The sequence below is a fragment of the Ctenopharyngodon idella genome, chromosome 10, assembly GCF_019924925.1.
Source record: "Ctenopharyngodon idella isolate HZGC_01 chromosome 10, HZGC01, whole genome shotgun sequence".
In the NCBI taxonomy this organism is placed as follows: Eukaryota; Metazoa; Chordata; class Actinopteri; order Cypriniformes; family Xenocyprididae; genus Ctenopharyngodon; species Ctenopharyngodon idella.
The window spans coordinates 32,584,784-32,609,959 of record NC_067229.1 but is presented as its reverse complement, the minus strand read 5'-3'; the positions used below and the strand labels follow the sequence as shown (position 1 = coordinate 32,609,959).

Below are 25,176 nucleotides of genomic sequence, written 5' to 3'. Positions count from 1 at the left end.
TGCATAATCAGAATATGACCATATATGTTCATTAATATCGGAATATTCTTGTGCATGCAAGTACAGTCAATGTCATCTACAATAGTATTATGATGCTGGTAACGTAGACACATCAACTGCAGTCTCCTCCTCATCTCGGAAATGCTGGGTTTTGTAGGAATAAAAAGAAAGCAACTGCTCTCCTGTGTGTCCTCTCAATTATATATTTTTTCTCCTCACTTCATTGAAATAATGGAAATTGCATTTTTTCCCCCAACTTAAGGGAAATCAATATGTGGTTCTGGGGTTTTATGTGAGGCAAGCAATCACTTTTCCACATATGAAAGAAGAGCGTTATGCTCATCTGCTCAGTCCTTTGTTAGCCAGAGCTTTTATTGACGTGATTAACTTTGACAGGAAGAGACTCTGATAAGATCCATCTCTTCAGAAAACCATTTCTGCCCAATTCTGCCTACTATTTTTCTCTCTGATCTTTTGTAATGTAGGATTAGAGTTATTTTAGGGTCATTTGTAAGAGATCTTTCATGCTAGATTTCAGACATTTGGATTTCTAGACTGTCTTTGGAGTGACACCTTATGGATATATGCATTGAGCAAGTAATTCACAGTTCTAATTAAAGTCTCAAATACAGTGTCTGATTAATCATGGTGTAACTGCCAATTGATTTCTCAAGCTGTTGTAATCCTACACTTCTAAATTAATGGTTACATTTCTGAGAAATTGGCAGGGTCAGTTGCTATTCAGAAACCTATTTGACCCATTGATTATCATTTAGAAGGGCTTTGTAGTGGCAATTACTTCAATTAAACCCATAATTCAGTTATTTCTTTTTGAGAAAGCTGATTATTATACATATCTTTACTACAAAAGTTCAATGCATAAGTGAAATGCATTTGTTTGCTTTTGATAGAGGATAGATGGCTTTTTTGGAAGTAATGATTTTGGATTATTGAGTGTAAAGTCACGGACTGCAGGCTGCTGCGGGGTGTTTAGTTTTTGGGGGGCATCAGAGGGTCACAGACATTCTTTCTGCCTGCAAACAATTTGTCTGGAACAGTTATGGGATACATTGTTGGTTTGGCGTTATCCCTTAGGGGGAGAAGAATGGGTTTGAAAACAACCATAATTTTATTTTTATATAAAACTCTTTTATCATTATTCAAATTTCTGTTGGCAATGCCCTTGAATCACAAATGAGCCCTAAGCAGTTGTTTCCTTAGATCTGGCCCTCCTAAGTCGAATCTAGAGCACCATAATATATCCCATGACAATCTCAAAATGGTTGTGAATGAGTAAAGAGTCATGAAAGCATGTGAAAAACAGGTAAAGTGCAGAATTATAGGTTTGTTTGTTTTTTAAAGTAAACTTGCTGATTTTAAAGTAGGCCATTTTGTAGGCTGTTTAATAGTCTTGTTGTCCGTGTTCATACTTTTTCTAATATATATACTTTCTTACAAATAATGGTTCTTTATATAGGCATCTGGTTCCATGAAAAACCTTTAAAGGGATCATGACATGGATTTTCTTCCAGGTTCACTTATAATGTTAATAAAGTTTTAACCCCTCTGTCTGAAATGATCCGGCTCCTTTGAAGTCGGCATGAAATCAAAATTGACTCTTATTTTTTTATGGAATATTGTAGTATTTATTATCAATAATTTATCCGTGCACTTCATTATTTCTTTTTACTTCATGTGCCCTCGTAATCTTTAATCAAAAACATTAACCTGCCCTCCCACTCAAAACGACTCATTGGCCCTGTCCCAAATGGCACACTTCATGTGCACTTTCGGTCTTGTTCACAAGACCGTAGGGTGTCCCATTCATCATTTAAGTTTAAAGAAGGGTGCTCGTGAGTGCCCCCTTTGCGGCTGCTATGCGCCCTCAATGCGCACTTCTGCTGAGCCTCCAAGACTGTGAGCCCGGTGGAGATAAATCCCCCACAACAGACTGCAAACGGGCATTCAGATCTGCCTCCATTTTGTTAGCAACGCCCAACTTCCAATGATCCAATCAATTCCCGAAGGACAAAATCAAGTCCCGCCCTCTCATTTCAGATGCCGTTTCACTCGGATAGACGTCACAGTAGAGAAGAAATGACAATCGCAACTTCCACTTCATGCCGACTTTAAGGCTGATCGCCAGTGGGTGGGGCCTATGGTGCAATAATATAAAACTATTTGTCGATGTATTGCTCTAGAGGCAGTCATATGCAAATGTATTAGCCCAGGTGATGTCACCGATCCCACAAAATCCAAATGAGTTGTTTTTGGTGCTTGGTTACAATGCTTTTTTTATTATGAGGTGGACGTGTTTTAAGCTGTGAAATTTGCAGATGATTTAATGGTACAAAGATGTCAAAATATCAATGAAATTTTGATTTCTCATGTCATTACCCCTTTATACTCCTCATGTAGTCAATCATTTTATTGCTTAAAACTCATCTTTGATCACCAAAACGACATATTTAAACATTTTTTCCAGTGAAAAAAAATGTCTTCATGCCTTAAAATAGCTTGAAAGTAACTCTACACCCTTTGCTTCACTAAGTATATGCGGATATATGATAATTAGCCCCGCCTCCACTCACTTGCACAAGCTCAGAGATCCACTCGGTCAACTTACTGAGGTAAACGCTGCACAATGAAATCGCTTTTTACAACATCAGACACCAGTAATTAATATGATTAGCCTTTTGCTTGGCTATGTTATCAAACAGTTAATAATGTGTTGCTAAAGTTACACAAACCATGTTCCCGTTCTTCATCTCAGAGTCAGACAGCTGCCTTCTAAAAATCAATATCCTCAGAAACACTTTCAACAACTTAGAACATCAGTGGAGAAAGGCATATAGTTCATCATAACATCGAAATATACATCATACACCCGCTATATTGTTAAATCAACCCGATTTTTAAATATCAACAGAAAAATATACCGGGATAACCTGGCTTCTTTTGAGACTTCTTTGCGCGGTCAGTTAAAGCCCGCCAGACACGTTGACGTGATTGGTTACAAGGTAGTTTGGGGGACTTTAACATACATGGAAACTTTCCATTGCACAAAAGGTTCTTCAGATTAGAACATCTTCTAAGGCATCGCTGAAAAAAAAAAAAAAACACTCTTTCTGAATCTTTATTCTTAAGAGTGTAAATTACTTTCGGATTTACAAAAAATACACCTGCTAAATTTGTTAGTTTATCCAAAAAATGGAAAATTTGATCATCATTCACTCACCCTCCAAACCTGACTCTCTTTCTTCTCTCTTCTGCTCAACACAAAAGAAGATAGTTTGAAAAATGTTTCAGTGTTTTTTGTTCACTCAGTGAAAGTCATTGGGGTCCGATGTCCAATGTTTCACAGAAGACAGAAAGTCACACAGATTTGAATTTGAAATGACATGAGGGTGAGTAAATGATGACAGAATATTTATTTTTGGATGAACTATCCCTTTAAGATCCCTGTCAGGTGCCAGGAGCTTTCCAAATGAGAGTATGGTCCAAATGGATGACCTCACCTCCTTCTGTCATTAGATATCTCTCTTTATAATGACCTACAATCATTTTGCAGTGTCTAGATTATTAAAGGTCAGTATTAGGTTGGCGTCAGATGGTCCCTTATGAGCACTAAAAAGATGTCTTCTACAGTATGCCACTGCTTTCTCCTCCAGGCATAGTTGTGAGTTGTTGCCTCTTTTGACACGGAGCGGTGCCAGATTTATCTCTCCTCTTGTCTGTCTCATTATACCCCCTCCTCTCCAACCTCCCTCTCCTTTTTCCAAAATCCAAATGTCACAGAATTCATCAGTTTGCGCAAAGAATGTCACTGTATGATAAACCCAAAATGTCACAGCGATGAAATCTTACATGATTGATGTTGGCGAGGTTATGACTGTACAAATACACTGAATATTGTTTGATTAGCCAATCAACTGTTCATTTGTTTTATTTATTAACTGTTATACCAATTAAAGGGATAGTTCACCCAAAAATGAAAATTCTGTCATCATTTACTGTTATCATTTACTCACCCTCATGTCGTGAATAAAAGCCTAAATTAAATCTGTTCATCGTATAAAGCGATCGAGTCTCTTCAGAAAATTTGGACTCAATTCATATGGATTAGTTTTACGATCTCTTTATGAACTTTTTGAAGCCTCAAAGTGGTAGTTGCGTAGCTGTCAACGGAGGGACAGAAAGCTCTCAGATTTCATCAAAAAGATCTTCATTTGTGTTCCAAAGATGAACGAAAGTCTTACGGGTTTGGAATGACATGAGGATAATTAATGACAGAATTTTCATTTTGGGGTGAACTAACCCTTTGGAAAGTTTGTGATAATGAGTTTAGGAAAGCAGAGATAGTCTCGCAAGACTTCAGAGTTCATCTAGTTTGAAGTATTCAAACCAATAAAAATACTCGCACTGATATTCCTCTTCAGATGAAGTCTACGGAAGTGGATCCGGGGTTATTCACTGACAGCTACTGCAAAGTGTGCAGCGCTCAGCTTATCTCTGAGTCACAGAGAGTCGCCCACTATGAGGTGAGTAACACACACACACACATATTCACACAAAGCATAAACATTTACTGATACCCGTTAATTTGATCCGCTGTCAATAATTTTCTACGGTCTGCTGCGCACTTTCTTAAATGAGGGCAGATAAGTAGGTTAATTAGATTTTTGCTGCTAATATTCATATGCAATTAAAAAAGGAGCATGAATTTCACCCGCCATCAATCACGGTATGCAAATACATTTATTTCTGATAATATCAAGCTAGAAATGCGATCGGATTGATATACAGCCTAGAGTGACGCCCCACAATCCTGCCCATAGGAAAGAAAAATTATAAATGAGATCGTAAGTACATCTATATCTCAATTATTTCTCCCAGATAACAATGAGATTAAATGAATGGAGATTTTGGTGCAAGTTTCCTCTTGATTTTTCTCTTGAGAAGTAGACTATGGTAGTCTTAGATATATTAAGTCTCCTTTAGAGTTTCATAAATGATCTCAATGTCTCAAACCGCTCATATTTGCCAAGATACTAAAGTCAATCAAAAGGCAGAGATTTCAGTATGAGCTTCAACATTTCTCATCAAAAACATTGTGAAATATTATTACCATTTAAAATAAGTTTTTTTTTTTAATCTAAATATAATTAAAATTTTAATTTATTCCTGTGATGTCAAAGCTGAATTTTAAGCATCATTACTCCAGTCTTCAGTGTCACATGATCCTTCAGAAATTCTAATTTACTGATTTGCTGCTCAAGAAACATTTATTATTATCGATAAAACAGTTGTGCTGCTTAATATTTTTGTGGAAACCTCGATACATTTTTTTTCAGGATTCTTTGACGAATAGAAAGTTCAAAAGAAAAGCATTTATTTGAAATAGAAATCTTTTGTCTTTACTGTCAATTTTGATCAATTTATTGCACCCTTGATGAATAAAAGTAATCATTTCATTAAAAAAAATGAAATAGTAAACTTTTCAATGGTAGTGTATACTTCCATTTTTTACTGAGAAATAAATTTTGAGGTCATTATATATTTGTTTGGCTGTCTAAACTAAAGCACATTTAAATTTGTTCTAGATCAACGGTGCTTTGGCAGCCCAATAAACCCACTTGAATCAGTACAGATGCAAGTCACATGACTACACAAATTGCCCTCTTTGCATAAGCATTTTAGTACATTTAAAAAAAAAAGTAATTGCTTGTGTTTATTTGCATCAGTTAACGGTTCGCTGATGCATAAACCCCAGCGGGATAAGCTATTATCGGGACACATATGGATCACTAGCAGTGCATTGTCAGCTTTCTGTCTTCTTAAAACTCTTCAGGTTTTTCCCAGCAGCTTGCTATAGTCACATTAATGCTGGCAATTTCAGAGCTGTTTCTAAGTCAGATAATTACATAGAATTGGATATCTGCATTTGTGATTTCTCTGGTTCAAAAGGTCAGTGGTTGACAGAAACACCCACCTGTTCCTCATTCGCTCCTTTCACCCCACACCATTTCACCAAACAACCTGAGGAATTAGATGTGCTGGTCTTTATATTGCACACCAATCATCCAGGCTCCCGGACCAGCTGGGGCTCCCTAATCATGATATTAGATATGAAATAGTTGTTTGCTCAAAACTGAGACTATTCTGCTTGAATAGCACAGCGGTTTTTGTCTTTGCAGTCCTATCTGGTGCATTGGCTTGATTGGAAACCCATGCAGAGAGTGGTTGATTCAGATGACAGCTTCTTGCATCATATATCATTATCTCAGCCATGAACGGAGATGTCTTAATTATTGCCTCTTAAATTTGCCTGTCACTCTCTTCTCCTGAGGGAATGGAGCCATGTGGTCGACACTTGGGCTGGCTGAGAAACAGCTGTTAGCTTGTTAACCCAATCTAGAGTCTGGTCTCGTCTGCAATATCATGTCTCTCATGTTTAAATGATGAGGCTTTCAACATGAGAAGTTCAGATTTTATCTGACCCTCTTGTTGCTTGGCATGGTCATGCAGGATAGCTGTTGATACATGGATCGTCTATGTTCTTGACAGTGTGTCCGAATGAAAGATCGTATTTAGAGATTGCTAGCACAGTGGGTCACAGTTGTACAGGTAGATATGGATTATATGTGTTTCACCAGACAAAGAGTTTGGGATTATTACTTATCGTCAGCATGATAAACAGGAGGTGACAGCTGTGACCGCTTATTGTTTATGCGACTTTGGTTCTGGAAGTATTTTTTCCATTCATTAGGGATTTCTTTAAATAGTTTGAAGCCATACATTTTCTAGACGAATACCCGATATACGAATCCCAGATGTCATCCTGGTGTGATAATTACCTTAAAGCCCGTTGGTTTGACCAGCTTTAAGATAATCATCACATTGGGATGATGTCTGGGACATGGTATTCATCTAGAAAAACTTATCATCAACAAAATGGATTAAATTGTATTTATAGGACTTATATGACTCCACATATATTATATTATATTATATTATATTATATTATATTATATTATATTATATTATACATAGAATACATGTCATTTTACAGAAAACTGTAAAAAAGTAAAAGCAAAATGTTTAAATTTCCTTATTTTTTATAGAAAAAAATATTTTATTTAACAAGGCAATATGCATATTTTTATGATAAAATATTGTTAAAATTATAACAATAAAAAGTTTATTATAAATTTTAGAGGAATGGTTAAAAAAAATTATCAGTTAACAAAAAAAAAAATACAAAAAATAAAAGCTCAAATAGGTTGATATATCAAATAAGTCAAGATTTTAATAGCTCAAATAAGTTGATATATAAACTTTATATAATTTAATGCCATAAACAGTTAGCTATACTGCAAAATGTAGTCACCAAAATGTAAAGTCTGTAAAATCATCACTTTTTACAGCATTTTTTTTTACTTAAATTTAACACACACACACACACAAAAAAAGGAAAAAGAAACAAGTTTTTACATTGTTACATTGTTATGCTGTTTTAGGCTGTAAGGAAACTTGACCATGTCATTAGCAATGTTTTTTTTTGTGTACAGTCACTGCAGGAATTTTTTCCTTGTGATTCCTTTGTAACAGCGACTTTTCTGATTGGTGCATGTCTTTATGATTATAGTGTAGTTTTTCAATTAAACAACAACTACAAAAGCCCTAACAATCTCAGAGCTCATGTTAGGTCTGTATTGAAAGGTTTGTATGTTACTGATAAAATTTATGAAAATTGGGTCACACTTTAGATTAGGGTCCAATTCTCACTGTTAACTAACTATTTACGATGACTTTTGCCTCAATAAACTCCTAATTACTGCTTATTAATAGTTAGTAAAGTAGTTGTTAAGTTTAGGTAATGGGTAGGATTAAGGGATGTAGTGAGAATTGGACCCTGAACTAAAGTGTTACCAAAAATTGCACTTACAAACCCCTCCAGTTGTGCTCTAATAGCCATCAAATGTATCGCAAAACGTACTGCATGTTCCCCATACAACAGAGTGACACATCTGCTCAACAGCGCTTTTGGTTTTCTTTCTTACTCCTCACAGAATTCAGAAAACAAAGCCCTGAGTTGTAGGCTTGTTATTGTCAGCTGGCTGGTGCTATAATGAGGATGGTAGAAGTTTGCTGGATACAGAGCGATGAGGCTGTGTGGTCATGCATTTAATGAGACCGATCCCAGTGCCACCACCCGCTGAGGAGAGCCTAGCTTACAAGAGCGAACAAAGTCAGCGCTAGCCTTAGCCACTTCGCTTATTATAAGAGAGCAGACAGTCAGAATCAATGCCAAACATTTGTCAGAACCGTCTAACTGGGATGTTGTGGCATCTTTATGGACCCTGGGTAAATGCAGCCACAATGCAAGTGATTCAGGTGACATATTCAGTGTCAGATACCTAAAGCATAGGCCTGATATTGCATCAATGGACTGAAATGATCAGATAAGCATGAGGAGAAGGAACAGGTGAGGGAACGACTCAGGGCTAAGTGAACTCGGCTCGATGGGATCCAGAGTGTCCCAGGTCAATTAGCACCTCGCTGCTCTGTTTTGAAGCACCTCACAGTGGTGAAAGTGTACTCTAGTGAATGAGAACACAGTGGAATATCAATAGATCAGACACAAGGTCTGCTTGACTAAATACGTACTTTAGTAATAGCATTTGCATAATGAATGAGACCGTTACTCTGATGTTTAAAAGGAACAGTGCAACCTAAAAAGTCATCATTTACTCCCCCTCATGTCATTTTAAACCTGTGTGACTTTCTTCTGTGGAACATAAGTTAGTAGAATATTCAAGCTGACTTGTCCATACATTGAAAATGAATATGAGCCTAAAAAAGTGCCATAAAATTATGTTGCGTCTTGAAGAAATGACCCATGAAGCATTTCAAATGACATGTTAAAATTATGTAAAATTACAGGAATGATAATAAAATTATCATTCCTGAATGTCCGTGCTGCTCTTTTCCATACAATGAAGATGAATTTGAGCCAAAAAAGCATAATAAAGTAGTTCATACTAGGGTTTTTCAAATTAGGATCTGGATAAAATTTGAGGGAAATAAAAAGACAAAATGGGGCTCACGGTTTTTAATTAAATCAAATTTGTTTAATTAAATATGTTTTAAAAAAGTACATTTACTGATTTTGATATAAATACTGTTTCATTCTGCTTTATAAAAATAGGAAATCATGAGATTAACAGCCTTAAACAGTAAGAGATAACCACCAAATCTGTTTTTATTTGAAAGTTTTATATATTTAACATTACTGTAATAGTGGATAGAAGATACACTGTCAACTTAATACAAAGTAAATATTCTCAGGTAATATTTTAATAATTTATTTTGGCATTAAGTACTGTGTCAATATAAAAGACAATTATTTAATTTAATTTAACAACACCCACAGTAAGTGGGTCCATGAAAACAAGCAGTGAATTTTATTTTATGAATTGGAAGCTTTTCATTGACTAAAATTGAAATTTCATTCTGTTGCTGACAGAGCTGAACAAAGGTGCAACACTCACTTTATTAATTAAAAAACATGACGTTTCGGCCGTACAAGACCTTCATCAGATCCTTGGACGGCCGAAACGTCATGTTTTTTAATTAATAAAGTTTGAGCTCTGTAAGAGTGAGTGTTGCACCTTTGTTCAGCTCAATTGCATTTTGATTTTTTTGGTTGCACCTCCTCTTTTATTGGTAGAGCACCTGTATTTAACATTTGTTACATATTCTGTTGCTCACACAAAGCGTTCATATAGCTGCAGAAGATACAGTGTACGAGTCAATTGGACTACTTTTATGTTGCTATTTTTGTCATTTACATTCATGAAAAGACCTACCAGGACATTCTGTAAAATGTCTCATGTGCTCCAGATGAAAAAGAAAGCAATACAGATTTGGGACGCTTTGAGGTTTCATTATTGTGTAATTTTTTCATTATTCATTATTCACTATTCCTTTAATGTCTGATGATTCATCTTTCTGCCTTTTAGATTTCAAAAATCCTTTGTCTTGCAGGCATCATAACTTCTACAAATCGTTTAGTTTACGTTGGTTTTTATGGAGATTTACTATTTTGGGGCAGATATCTCCCTGCTTGATAACAGATTGAAGAACCCTCTGTGAGAATTACTCCTCTGGTGCCTTTTCACTGCTCGTATGGCTGGGCATTCGTCTGCTACACAACAATCAATACAGACCTTTATCCACCCACTAGAGCGATCATTCAGAGGCTACAGTGGGGCATATCAAGCTTTGAGAAATGAAAGCAGTGGTCCATAATCTTGTTCCTGTAGCTCTGATGAGAATTGTTTGGGTCGGATCAGACATTACTTGGTTTCATAATCAATGGCGAGCTGTTTTTCTGTCAACACTGGAATGAAACTGGCTGCTTGTAAAACACATTCTCTATCTTATTTTCTTGCAGAGTCGAAAACATGCAAACAAAGTTCGTCTGTATTACATGTTACACCCAGTGGATGGTGGCTGCCCTGCAAAGAAGCTTCGGACAGACAATGTAAGTGAAGAAATATGCCTACATATGGCCATTTAATGTGCATGCATTGGCACTGATAGAGAATTTGTTGCTAGTTATACTATTTGGATTTGTTAGATTGCAGAAAAAAGTATTAGCACCAATTTCAAGTCACTTTTCTTCTAAAAGATTGAAGCTGGCAGTTTCATTACTCCATTGAGGAACCCAGATGTAGCTACCCCAGGAAAACGGTTTTATGTCCACAACATATTGATTGACATGGATGACCTGCTCGTCTAAGCTTATTACTTCTGCCCAGTCCCGCATCTCTCACATTTCAGGTTATCATTGGGGTGTAGTGATGAAGTGGATCTTTTAGAAAAACGAAGAATGAACCAATCCATTTTGTTACAACTTTCACATGACAAGCTGTCACTTCATGTCACACATGGCTTGTGAATGTCTGTGGTTTGGACTGCTGAAGATCTAGAGGTTTTATGACTGGTACAAACTATAGTTGAGGTTTTGCTTACTTTGAATGGATAGATTTGGCATATTTTCAAACATTTTTGTTCTTAGATGACCCTTTCTTACCAAAGCAAATTATAAAAAAACAAAACAAAAAAAAAACATGCACAAATCTGTGACAGACTTGCATGGTTTGTTTCCTCTACAATAAAATCTTGTTCAATATTTTATGTTGACGGGAACTTTTGCTTGTAGCACAAAGCCTGTTCTAGGTTACAGTTTATTCTGGCCACTTAAGCAGAAAATATACTTCGTTTTTTTACTAGTATACTTCACGAACGCACATTGTGACAAATTGCAATCCCTCTATGAGTTACAACCCATATAAACATCTTTGTATTCTTTCATGCTAGAGTTGTACTTTCTAACCTCTTCGCACAATCTCTTGTCTGTGTAGGCCTCCATTGTTGCTGTAGCTTGCACGCATTCTGGTGAGGTGTCTCGCTACAGCCTGTGGTGGATATCCAACCCAGCCCACATCAAAGTGTGACGTCAAAAGCCAGACCAGTGCCACCCTGCAGCCAATTCTTAAGATTTTATTGGTCTTCAATCACAGTACTGATTGCCTACACCAAACACTGAGCCCTAAACCGACCCGTCACTGTAACCAATGAAATTACCTGCAGGGCGGGATTTCTGGTGAAGTGGTTTGGGGGAAAATCATGCTTCATCATTAACTTTGAGCGTCGAGAAGAATTAACCCTCACACCTAATTCTTTATCATTTACTTCTTATATTTGTCTTTTTATGACAGAGTGCACTAAACCCACCTAAAACCTACCCTTACATCTGAAACACTCAAAACCTACCCTTATGCCAAAAAATCCTTTCAATCGTAAACCAACATACTACAAATCGGATCTCCGGGGCAACACGGGGATGGGGAGTCACCATCGATATATATCTATTGGGAGTCACGAGGTGATGTATTGGGCACAGGCGTGGCTTCTGGCGTCACACTTGGATGTGGAGGGAGTTGGATGTCCACCGCAGGCTGCAGTGAGCCCTACTTGATTCTGGTCTGTTCTGTTTATACAGTTTTTCTTCGAATACCTTGTGAATTGATGGCCCCAGGGCACGGTTGCCATCTTGTGGATAAAATAATTACTGCAAAAAAATATTAAATGCGTATGTGCGACCTGCACATACAAAGCATGCGCGGTTACAAAAATTCGGCGGTGCGCGTTCAGTATGTGCATACTATTCTGATGATGAAATTATAATATAATATAATATGTAAGCAATAAGGTACGAGAGGCTGTGCTGGATCGTGAATAACTCCGCTTCATGTCATGCCTAACAGTGCCCTTCAGCCGTGACTTATTCACAATACAGCGCTAGCCTCGAGTACCTTATTGCTTTTTTATAAAACAGGTTACCACATAATACAAATATTAAAGATTAAAATATGTATCAATGCAGCTTTTATGAAGTAAACTTTTACTAAAAGCCTTCCTTCCGCCAGAAAAAAAATAGTCCCTGACCGTGAACAGCAACAGAAGTTACATTATTACGCCATTAGATGGCAGCAAAGACTGTCTTTATGAGTGTGTCAGTCAGCAGCCAGATGTCACTTTTACATTGAAAAACTTTGACTAGCGCTGTCAGTCACGGGAAAACCCCTTAACTGTTAAAAGGACAAGATAATACATCGGACATTTAAACAGATTTTTTATTATGAACATAGGACTGACCTGAAGGAAAATGCTAAATCTGAATGCAGGTAATAAACTCGCTCACTCGATCTCTTTCTCACAATACTCTTCTACATAATACAGTATGCTTCAATGAACAGTATCATTTGAAAACATAAAGTTTACGTTGCTAAGAGTGGTTGCTAAGGGTGTTGTGTAGTGATACACAGAACCGTTGGGTGAAGCGGTCATAGCCGTGTTTTATCGTGAATAAAATACAGCTATTGACCAATCAGAATCAAGGACAGGAACTAACCGTTTTATATAATATAATATAATATAATATAATATAATATAACAAAACAATGACCTAAATTATTGTTTATTATATTATATTATATTATATTATATTATATTGACCTGAACATTGTTTAAATATTGTGTGTGTGTGTAATGTAATGTAATGTAATATGATAATATTTTTATATGATTGTCACACAGTCAGAGTTATATTCAAGAGACACAGTCATGGATCTCAGATCAGAAAATTTTAGTCCGGGAATTGAATATTACAAGCATTTTGAGGATGTAGAAAGCTGTTCCACAGGGAACAAGGGGTGTTGTGGGGTGCAGATGGCAAGACAGAGTGTTGTTTTTTGTTCAGTTAAATGTAGTTGTTGCTTGCACCTGTGTTTTACCCTAGTTCTTTTGCCTTTTTCATGTACTTTGCTCGATCCTGTGACACATCTACTGTGGTTGTCTCAAGCTCAAGCTTAACTGCGAAGCTCTTGAAAACATTTGTGTTGACCTTTTCTTGTGATATATAAACAGTTTTCTAAACTTGATTGCACTGAATCAGCATTAGATAAGAAAGACTTGACTTTTAATTCAAAATATCAAAGTAAAGTAACCCCCACAGACACGCTTATAAAGCATACATTTGACTCATGTATTTCTATGGTTTATCTCACCCTAACTCATAATGTAAACTTGTGTCAGTATAAGATATAAGTTTGTTGTCTCTTGTCACAGCCAGCAATATTAAAAAATCTGAAATTAAAAGAAATGCTTCTCTCCTGTGTGGACGTGATGATTGTTTCCCGTCAAGGTCAATGTCTAAAAGGACATTCACGGTTTAGCTGGAGGTTGGTGAGGTCTTTCCCCTCGGGAGAGTAAATAAAGACATTATGGCGTGTCAAGAGAGGAATAACAAGAAGCAGAATGAGTGGACACAGATCGATGCCCCGCGGAAGGAAGACAGACCTCAGTTCAAGATCAAATGTTACAGAACAATTAAAGTTCAGAAAGTCAACCAGGGTCTCGTTATATAATGTTTAATGGAACATTTCATGCAAAAAAAAAAAAAAAAAAAAAAATGTAATTCACCCACCATTACGTTTTTCCATGGAGAAAGGAGAAATTTAGATTTCTTGCCACAAATGACAGTTCATAGATTGTATTAAGATACTTATATGGTGCTTTTGGTATATGTTGTATTTGGGGTTCTTTTTGGAGTTTGACAGACATGTTCACTATAAACTGTGGTTGTATAGCAAAAACAGTTCTTCAGACACTACTTTTGTGTTACAAAAAAAATAACAGCATGCAGGTTTGGAATGACATGATTGTAAGTAAAAATTACTATTCCTTAACGACTACCCTCTGCTCTTAGCTCTGCATTTTATTTATAGTTTATTACATGACATTGACCTTGCAATGCCACTTTCTTAGTGCTCAGGATATTGACCATTGATTTATATATCGATCTGAAGAGCAGATGTTCCTGTAAACGGTGATTGAACTGAAGCAATAGCTCAGCAGTAATGCCAGAGAGTAGCTTTCTAAACTTAGTGTGACATAAATTTTTAACTTAGCTTTTCTGGTAGAAAGAAAGTCTGATTCATTCCGATTCATTCATGGTTCATGTAAATTAAACTATTAAGAAACAAAATTCAACAAATCGAGTCACCGTGAAGAAAATAAATAGCATTTTAGATGTTTTTATAACAAAACATTTAGCTGCTGTTTATTGCTATGTTTTCAACTTGAGAGAAATAGATAGAGAGATTAAATGTTCAAACAAAAAAAAAATATTTTCAGTTTTAGATTTTGCTCTTTTTAGTATATATTTGAAATATATTTTTATATTGAAAATATTGCCCACTCAAGTAGCTTCAATGTACCTATCTATGTTTTGTTATTAGTTTAATAGTGCACTATTAGCTTAGCAGTGTAACTACTTTTTCAAATAATAATACTTTAAATAACGATTAGCTTTTAGCAAAAGTTTTGATTTGACTTTCCCAACAGTGTTTAGAACATGGTTTAGAGCCAATATCAGTCAATATGAGAAACTCAAGAGTGGTTGCATCAGAGCAGGAAGTAGAAAATATGCTACACCATTTTTAGAAGTTTGTAAATTACTTCTCCACAGCGCGACCCACATCTGCCAATTTGACAGCCAAATTTCATATCTTCGTCTTAAAGTAATGATTACACATTTGCTTCATAAATCATTCTGTTCTCCAGTACTATTAACTGAAGGTGATAAACGGTCTTGGTTAAAGGATATCAGAGTATGTGTCTGTCTCTGTGTCGTCCTAGGGCAGTGCGGAGGGAGATGTGGACAAGAACAAGTGCTGCACGCTGTGCAATATGTCGTTCACTTCAGCGGTGGTGGCCCAGTCGCACTACCAGGGCAAGATCCATGCCAAGAGACTGAGGCTACTGCTGGGGGAACCACCTGCCATCACATCTAAAGGTAGGAGGTGGGGATCTAAGATCAGCTCCACACTGACTAGATCACCATATATATGAAGGCCAAACTATTCCTGGATCAGTATTCATATTTAAATGACTTTTACATGCATATGACGTCTTAAGCAGCCAGCGGGGAAGTGACATGTTTAGCCATAGACGGACTCTGAATATGAGATAATGAGGCAATTTATTCTTGAGAATGAGTTCATTATTATTAATGCTCAAGTTATTAGATATTATTGATGTTTGATGAGGTATGATATGAGATATGATATGATTGCTGTTCACAGTTAGAGTTATGGTCTTTTTTAAAAACCCTAAACCTACATTTTAAACATAGGTGCTTAACATGCCCTGCAATATGCAAAAATCCACTCAGAAGACCTTAAGGGTTAGTTCACCCAAAATTAAAATTATCCCATGATTTACTCACCCTCAAGCCATCCTAGGTGTATATGACTATCTTCTTTCAGGCAAATACAATCAGAGATATATTTAAAAAATCCTTAGTCCTCCAAGGTTTATAATGGCCTTTATTAACCCCCTGGAGTCGTATGGATTCATTTTTTATGGGTGGATGTATTTTTTTTGTCTTCAGAATTTGGGCCCCCATTCACAACCATTATAAACCTTGGAGGACTAAGGATATTTTTAAATATATCTCCGATTGTGTTCATCTTAAAGAAGATAGTCATATACACCTAGGATGGCTTGAGGGTGAGTAAATCATGGAATAATTTTCATTTTTGGGTGCACTATCCCTTTAGCAACCGAATAGGAACCATTCAAAACACCCTTGTAATTGCAACACAGTGCACTTAAAGCTACTTAGGCTACATTCACACTGCGAGCCGTTAGTGCTCAATTCCAACTTATTGCTCAGATCTGATTTTTTTTTTTATAGCTGTTCACATTGTTGTTTTAAATGTGGCCAATATCAGATTCCAGTGCGCAAAAGAATGATAAAAAGACGCAGCACGCTTTCATACGGAAGTAAACACGGAGGACATTAAAGTAAGCGATTACGTGCCTATTTAAAGTGTGATCTGCAGCAGAAGCCAGCGAATTTATGCGCAGGCAATATTAAAAACAAAGACGAGGATGCAAAAAAAGAGAGCAGAGTTTTTAAACATTTAAGATGTTTTGCTTTTATATCGAGCTGTCACTGTAATACTTATGAGTTCTGACACATCACTGCCCTTCCAATGACTACCCTTCGCAACTGTCTTGAAAAATCAGATTTGGGCCTCATTTACCTGCAGTCTGAACGTAGCCTTAGAAGACCTTAGCAACTGTATAACAATCTCCAAAAATACCATAGCAACTTCATAGCAGCTCACTATAAAGTACACATCTTAGCAAATGCATAGAAATGCCTGCATGGCAACCACCTACAACACCCTAGCATCATGACAGTAACTTTTGCATGGGCAAGCACCACTCACATTTTCAGAAAATGTAATATATGTATGTGTATATATATATATATATACGTATATGTACAGAACTGTGGTGCTAATAGAGTTTCATGAACGCGCATATTGTGCAAACTGAGTTTGACAACTGAATTTCTCAAGTTTGCAGTATCAATCATATATTACATATCAGGACTTGCAACTGCAGCTGGATGTTCTGTTTTTCATTCATTCAAATGTGAGTGCATTAGGCATATCAGAGGTTTGTGTTCTCAAGACTGTCGCTTGTAGCATGTTTATGATAAGAGCAGGGCCTTTAGCAGGAACAACACATCACTGACTCACTTAGCATGCATAATTTCACATGGCTGAGATACCTGAGGGTGCGAAATGACCCAAAAAAGAAAAATTGGAAAGAGCTCAGAAAACAATCCAGAATGACTGCTGGTATATGCAGAAACAGATAATAGGAGTGTACCGCCATTTCTCATTGATAAAAGATAGGTACCTCTTGATGGTGTTGTGTATTATCCAACGTGTCCATCCCATGCAACATGCAGTATATCAGATGAAATCCATTCGCAAGACTAGATTTGTACAGTTTCTGCAAAAAAGTGAGTTTTATCATCCACCAGGCAATTGTATGTCCAATCACTTGGAAAGTAATAGCGCACCTCTCATCATCAAACCACATGATTTAATGTGCCTTTATGTCCACAGCACAAATGGTGCAGGACGAGTTACGTGCTGACTTTTTAAAGCGTTTGTTCAAATAGCAAGCGTCACTAAGCAACACCATTAAAAACTATTAGTAACCATAATAGGGTTCAAGAAACTGTCCTTTTGTTGTTTGTTCAGCAGTCATAGTAGAGGCTCAGCATTATTCAGTTACAATTGGGTGGTTGCTATGCAGCTGCTTCTGTCGTCATAAAGATCTTACATGATGGTGATTTTTCTGGTCAGAATTTTTTTCGATGTTTTGAGGAAGAGATGAGAAGGTTCTTGTTTCTACTGAGACCTTATAGAGATAGTTCACCCTAAAATAAAGAATAAAAAAGTGACTTGATTTTTTTTTTTTTTTTACTAAATTTTCATTTTGGGGTGAACTATCCCTTTAAATAACTCTTTAATATTTATAATAATAAATATAAATAAATTTGCCACTGGTCCCCTTAAGATTTTCCTATGGGGTTTTACAATTTATGTGTAAAATAAAGCCTGTGGTAAACATAACTTGACGATATTTGATACATAACTTGACGATACGTAAATTACACACACCCATACCGAAAATGCGAATATTGATGCAGTTCTGTTTATTTCTGAAAACATATGTTTCTAATATGTAGCTAGATAAGAATGTTGTGGGGTGTGAGTGTGTGTAATTTACGTTGTAGAACAAAACGTCAAAGTATTGTCAAGTTATGTTTACCTCAGACCTTATTTTTCTCATAAATTGAAAAACCCCATTGAAAACTCTTGAGGGAACCAGTGGCGAATTAGTTTTCTGAGTTTTGACGTCATCCCTGCACCACTCTAATGATAAGGTGTAGACGAAATGGTCTGAGAGGCTGGAATACAGATGAGGATATAATTTTATTAAATTACCCTTGAGTGTCATTGCCATTATCAAGTAATTGACCAAACTGGTCCACTGCAGATCTACACAATTATTGTAACGCTAGTTTGAACAAGATATTATGCAAGCTTCAAATGATAACACATAAAATTATGTTGATCCTTAGCACCTGCACCCATTTCACATAAACAGAGTCAAAAGGAACAGGTAAAATACCGTCTGTAAGAATTTTTTATGTTTTTGAAAGAAGTCTTTTATGCATTTACTTGATCAAAATACAATAAAATCTTAAAATTGTGAAATATTACTCCATTTCATAATACTATACTGTTTACTATTTGAATATATTTTTAAATTTATTTTTTTCCTGTGATGCAAAGCTGAATTTTCAGCATCATTACTCCAGTCTTCAGTGTCACATGATCCTTCAGAAATCATTCTAATATGCTGATTTGCTGCCCAAGAATAATTTCTTATTATTATCAATGTTGAGAACAGTTGTGCAGCTTCATATTTTTGTGGAAACCATGATACATTTTTTTTTTTTTTTTTCAGAATTCTTTGATGAATAGAAATTTCAAAAGAATTTATCTGAAATTGAAATATTTTGAAACAATATAAATGTCTTTACTGTCAATTTATTGTATCCTTGCTGAATAAAAATGTTAATTTCTTTAAAAAAAAAAAAAAAAAAAACTTAAACATCCAGAAAACATTTAAATAGCAGATAAATGTAATATAGATGAAATACCAAGACATTTGTTTATAAAATTGTGGAGAAAAAATATAAACAAAGCAAAATATGAACATTTTCACCTGTGGTCTCAGACAATTGTGTTTGTCACGGTAGTGTTTCATATCACACTCTGAATATGTGTTATAATGAAAACAACCTTCCATTCAAACACCTCAGGGAATTGGATGAAAATTGAGACAGAAGGAAGAAGAAAAAAAGGAAAAAGAATGCTTCTATTATCTTCTAGTTATTTTGATACGTTCTATAAATACACCTGTAGAACTGCCAGTATCTACTCAGATATCTTCCATTTGAAAAACAGCAGAAGAGCCAAGAGATGCCCTATTTGTGCCATCTACCGTTCCTATTTTATACATGTTATGACGTGGGACAGCTGTCAGTGTACTCTCGTTTGCCGTTTACTATGACTGAGTGTAATAATTAGCTTCTTCTCAACTTTGTGATAAAAATTCACTTCTTAAAAAGAAACAGGGAAGCTTATACCTGCTTGTGTGAGACAAATTGCCTCCCGTCTGTTTATGAAACATATTCATCATATTAGTGTCATGAGATTCAGAATGCACCTTATTAAGTTGCAGCCACAGGGGACTTTCTGTGTTCCTAATTTGCGCCCTTTACCCATGAAATACTTCAAACTGACACAAGACTGTGCCCCATGCCTTGACAGGTGAGACAGACCGCAAGCAAAAAATGTCAATTGAATCACGTACGCATGTCTCCGAAATTCTAATATGTGTTATTAATGGTGTCACACACCTGCTGTTTTCCCTGATATTGGTAAATAAAGTGAGAAATGGATATGCTTCCGTTGGTATGTTTCAGATGATTTATTCTACAAATATGTCTTGTATTATTTTTTCTATTTTAACATTTCTTTTGTTGCAGATGTTGCATTTTTAGTTTATTCATTTATTAATATTTTGATCACATTTATATAGTGCTGCAGTGATGACATTTTTGTAGGCCAACTTGGAAGTTAGCATCCCTCGACAAAAACCCATTGGCTTTTGGATTATTGCAGAAAATAATGTTCATGATGATATTCTTCTCAAATAAGCACAACTTTTATGAATTTTGATGCCTAAATACAATCGGCAGAAGTCAAAAGCTAAACGTAGGCTATAAACAAACTACACCATGGTAGCATGACTTAAACATCACCATCATTACTTTTCCGACAACTTTTTCAGTCTTTATTTAAAAACATTTTCCCTGAAAGTTTGATTTAGAGTAGAAACACAATGGGATTGTGAAAGTAGACTAATCAGTAGATGATTTTTTCTGTTTGGTGTGATGACGTTTAATGTCCCTAACAACCTCTAAAGTCCCATTTAGCCATCCACCTGACAAGTAAAAGCTTTTAAAAAAAATCAATAAACAGGTATTATTGATGCATTTTATGTTGTTGAAATAAAATGTGAAAATATCTTGAGCTTGTGTTCACCACAGACCTTATTTCAGTCATTTAACCAAAAACCCATCCAAAAAACCCATTGACTTCAGGATGATGGAACCAGAAGTGCTAAAATCCGCAATCATGGTGTTTTGTTAAAGGGTTAGTTCACCCAAAAATGAAAATTTTATCATTAATTACTCACCCTCATGTCGTTTCACACCTGTAAGACCTTCGTTAATCTTCGGAACACAAATTAAGATATTTTTGATCAAATCCGATGGCTCAGTGAGTCCTCCATAGACAACAATAACACTCCCTTTTTCAATGCCCAGAAAGCTACTAAAAACGTATTTAAAACAGTTCATGTTACTACAGTGTTTCAACCTTAATATTATAAAGTGACAAGAATACTTTTTGTGCACCAAAAATAAAAAAATAGCAACTTTATTCCAAAATAGGCCATTTCAAAACACTGCTTCATGAAGCTTCGATTCTTTACAAATCATAGGTTTTGAATCAGTGATTCGGAGCGTGTATCAAACTGCCAAAGTCACGTGAACTATTGAAGTTTCAAAACATTTATGATGTAACGAAGCCTTGTTTACTGAAATCATGTGATTTTGGCGCTCTGAACCACTGATTCGAAACAAATGATTCGTAAAGATTCGAAGCTTCCTGAAGCAGTGTTTTGAAATCGCCCTTCACTTGATATTGTGGAATAAAGTCACTATTTTGTTATTTTTGGCGCACAAAAAGTATTCTCGTCGCTTTATAATATTAAGGTTGAACCACTGTAGTCACATGAACTGTTTTAAATATGTTTTTAGTAGCTTTCTGGGCATTGAAAAAGGGAGTGTTATTGCTGTCTATGGAGGCCTCACTGAGCCATCGGATTTGATCAAAAATATCTTTAATTTGTGTTCTGAAGATCAACGAAGGTCTTACGGATGTGGGACGACATGAGGGTGAGTAATAAATGACATAATTTTCATTTTTGGGCGAACTAACCCTTTAACATAAATAGTCTTCAGTAGCCTGTTTGGTAATTAATGTACAGTGCACCACATATACTAAGTCTGTTTTGCCCTCTTGCAGAGGTGACAGCCAATTCAGAGCATATGGTGACTGAAGAAAGTCCTTCCATACATGGGAGGCTCTCACACCGCTACTGCCAGATGTGCAAGGCCTGGTTCAACAACCCTGGCATGGCTAGACAGCACTATGAAGGCAAGAAGCACAAAAAAAATGCAGCCCAAGCTAACCTCCTAGTACAGCTGGGTAAAAGTCTGGAGGATGGAGATGAACTGAACGGTATGTTCTGAGAGGAACAGACAAAACAAGGATTTAAAGGGATAGTTCATGCAAAAGTGAAAATTCTGTCATCATTTATTCACCCTCATGTTGTTCCTAACATGACTTTCTTATGTGGAACACAAAAGGAGATTTTTGTAAATAATTAGCTGCTTGATCTTTTCAAAGCAATTACAATAAATGAGCACAAGTATATTCTTGGAATAGTGCACAAGTTGTATGCACCAGTTTAAAGGGTTAGTTCAAATTTCTGTCATTAATTACTCACCCTCATGTCGTTCCACAACGTAAGACTTTCGTTCATCTTCGGATCACAAATTAAGATATTTTTGATAAAATCTTTTTTAGAGATTTCTGTCCATCCATAGACTGCCTTTGCAAACTGGAACTTTGACGCTTCAAAAAGTTGATAAATAGATCGTAACATAAACAGAAGCTCAAAGAACCTGAATGACGCGTGAGAACTAAACTCTTCCGGAAGCTCAAACATGCTGCGTAACACACGAGAATGAACCTCATTGGTTACGCAGCACATTTGAGCTTCCGGAAGAGGCTTATTCGCGCGCGTCATTCAGGTTCGGTTGAGCTTCTGTTTATGTTCACTCATCAAGGTTTATATGTGAGTAAAAGCCTAAATTAAATCTGTTCATCATAAAAAGCGATCAAGTCTCTTCAGAAAATTTGGACTACACCGTTCAATTCATATGGATTAGTTTTCTGATCTCTTTATGAACTTTTTGAAGTGTCAAAGTTCCAGTTGCAAAGGCAATCTTTGGAGGGACAGAAATCTCTCAGTTTTTATCCAAAAGATCTTCATTTGTGTTCCAAAGATGAACGAAAGTCTTACGGGTTTGGAAGAACATGAGGGTGAGTAAATGATGACAGAATTTTCATTTAGGGGTGAACTAACCCTTTAAGGAATTGCATTCTTTTTAAGCTTAAAAAAAAGCTTAAAACCTGAAATTGTATTTCATATACAAGGGCGATTTCTTTTGTGATCTGTGGAAGAATGAAAGGGTTTGGAATGACATGAGGGTGAATAAATGATGACAGAATTTTCATTTTTGGCTGAACTGTCCCTTTCAAAAAGTACATTCAACTGTAACAATGTTTGTTTTTATCAGTTTGTGGTAATGGCTCACAAATAACACTGTCGTAAATGCCACCGTTTAAGCACAGATATCATTTTAGCATTGACCATCCACTGTTTTACAGGCCTCAGTAGAGGCATTTTAATGGTCTTAGAGTCTTTTCACAAGCAGGCATTTCATTAAAGATTTGCATTATTCAGCAGTTAGCTAAAGAGTTTTTGTTTGAGGCAGTTATCAATAGGTAATTAATGGCGCAACAAAGAGTCTTCCCAAGCTCAAGATCTTTGCTCGCCAAACAAACCGACAACGGCGGAGGTTGCGGACAGCAAAGCCACCTCGTTGGTGAGTTTTGACGTGTGGAGGGACAGAAACTATTTCGTGGGAGGTGTTTACCAGCTGCCGTTTGGCCAAATGTTGGATTTAGATTCAGTGTCCTGTCCCACACGTCATGCTTGTGACTCATAAATATGACTCATTGCTGCAGATTTCATTAGGGCTTCCCAGTACTGCACTCTGCAGTGATAGTACAAGCACTCTCGGGATTGAAAACACTATTTTTGTGGCATGCTTGTTGTAGCGTGGTGAGTTTAAAATATTAGCCTTCTATGAACGCAGACTAGAATAGTATTTGACATGCTATTTCTACTCACAAGCAATTGTCTACTGCTGTTCTGTTGTTAAATTACAAAAGTTAGTGGTGCTAACAGCAGGGGGCCGAATCAATGCTCCACAATAAATGAATCCCATTTTATAGCCGGACTTCCCACCTCACAGGAAGCCAGCGACTGATTTTCCAAGCTTCACACAAGCTTATAATTTACTGGTCTGTCCTAGTTAGAGGCGGAGAACAGATTTGGTGTAGGAAGACAGATCTGTGGGAGGATACGACTTATCAGTATATTTCATGGCCCCTTCTGTTATGTTTTTAATCATTGCAAATGTGCACAATGCCAAAGAAAAGCTGAGGCAGTGTGGTTGCAAAGATGAGGCCAACGCAATCTACGGCTTTGATTGAATATAGATCCGTGGTAAATGGTATTGATGAGGCTCCTAGATGAGCCTCCATTCATTATCTGGCCTGATCGCTCAGATACTTGGATAACAAAAGATTCCTCTTGTTTAAACAGAGGAGGTGCTTGCTTTGTGGCATATGCAAGGGTCATGTGGCATATGTAAGGGTCATTTAACACCACCCATCTCCCCGTAGTAAATCTCATCACGTGCTAGATGATTCCACGTACACGCTCTTTGAATATATGAGTCATGTTTGGACATAAGCTTATGTTCATGTGTGAAGGAGGCATATGTATATATATATATATATATATTTGGTTTCATGCATAATCGGTTTACTGGAGCATGGATGCTGCATTTCGGGACGTTATATGAATGTCACGGAAACAAGTCCTGGTTATATTTTACCACAAAAAACAAAAGAAATGGTTGTAGATTTTATTATTACATTGATATTATATTTTGCATAAAGAAAAATATATTTATTTGTAGGACCATTAGGATTTTTTTTTGTATTCTGACATTATTACTTTGATAATCATTTTTTTGTAATATATATATATATATATATATATATATATATATATATATTAATTTAGGGTACATTTCACATCAGCAAAAAAAAAAAAAAGTGTAAAAACAAATTTGCTTTCTCAAAACAATTGCTGGTTTCAGTTTATATTTTATCAGTGTAACTTATTTGCTAGCTGCCAGGCTTAATTATATATATATATATATATATATATATATATATATATAACAGAAATGTACCATTTAAAAAAAAAAAAAAAAAAAAAAAAAAAGAATACCAATGTGCTATATTCAGACTGTATGCTAATTTATCCTACCGTGATTCATGTAGGGTGAAGAGATGGTCATATGCTCATGATTCTAGCTGTCTGTAGGTGTTTGCCTAAATAAGACATTATATTTAGCCTGAGAGAAGATTTGAGGTCATTTGCTGTTGGTTTATATGAAACAACATAGTTAGTTCTAGTCTAATAGATGTGTACATATTTTTTGTATGTTCTTAGGCCTGAAGCGGAGTCACACATGTGAGGTTTGCAGTGTTACGCTCAACTCCGTGGCACAATACCACGCACATCTGCAGGGCTCCAAACACCAGAACAAGTGAGTTTCAGCCACTGCATCTCATCTTGAACAAAAAAAAAAAAAAGACAAGA

At 36.1% G+C, this 25,176-nt stretch overlaps 1 protein-coding gene across 3 annotated transcripts in view; it reads left to right on the top strand.

The window, feature by feature from the left end:
- The window catches only part of LOC127521641 (zinc finger matrin-type protein 4-like), a 35,424-nt gene that overhangs the window by 719 nt on the left and 9,529 nt on the right, over positions 1–25,176 (top strand). Inside the window, exons 2-6 of one of the 3 annotated variants that reach the window (XM_051910986.1) lie at positions 4,440–4,541; positions 10,460–10,549; positions 15,274–15,430; positions 21,672–21,887; positions 25,027–25,123. In XM_051910986.1, coding sequence (XP_051766946.1) covers positions 4,440–4,541; positions 10,460–10,549; positions 15,274–15,430; positions 21,672–21,887; positions 25,027–25,123 — 662 coding nt within the window. The remainder of the gene's footprint in view (positions 1–4,439; positions 4,542–10,459; positions 10,550–15,273; positions 15,431–21,671; positions 21,888–25,026; positions 25,124–25,176) is intronic. The other 2 variants (XM_051910988.1, XM_051910987.1) reach the window with 2 other exon arrangements.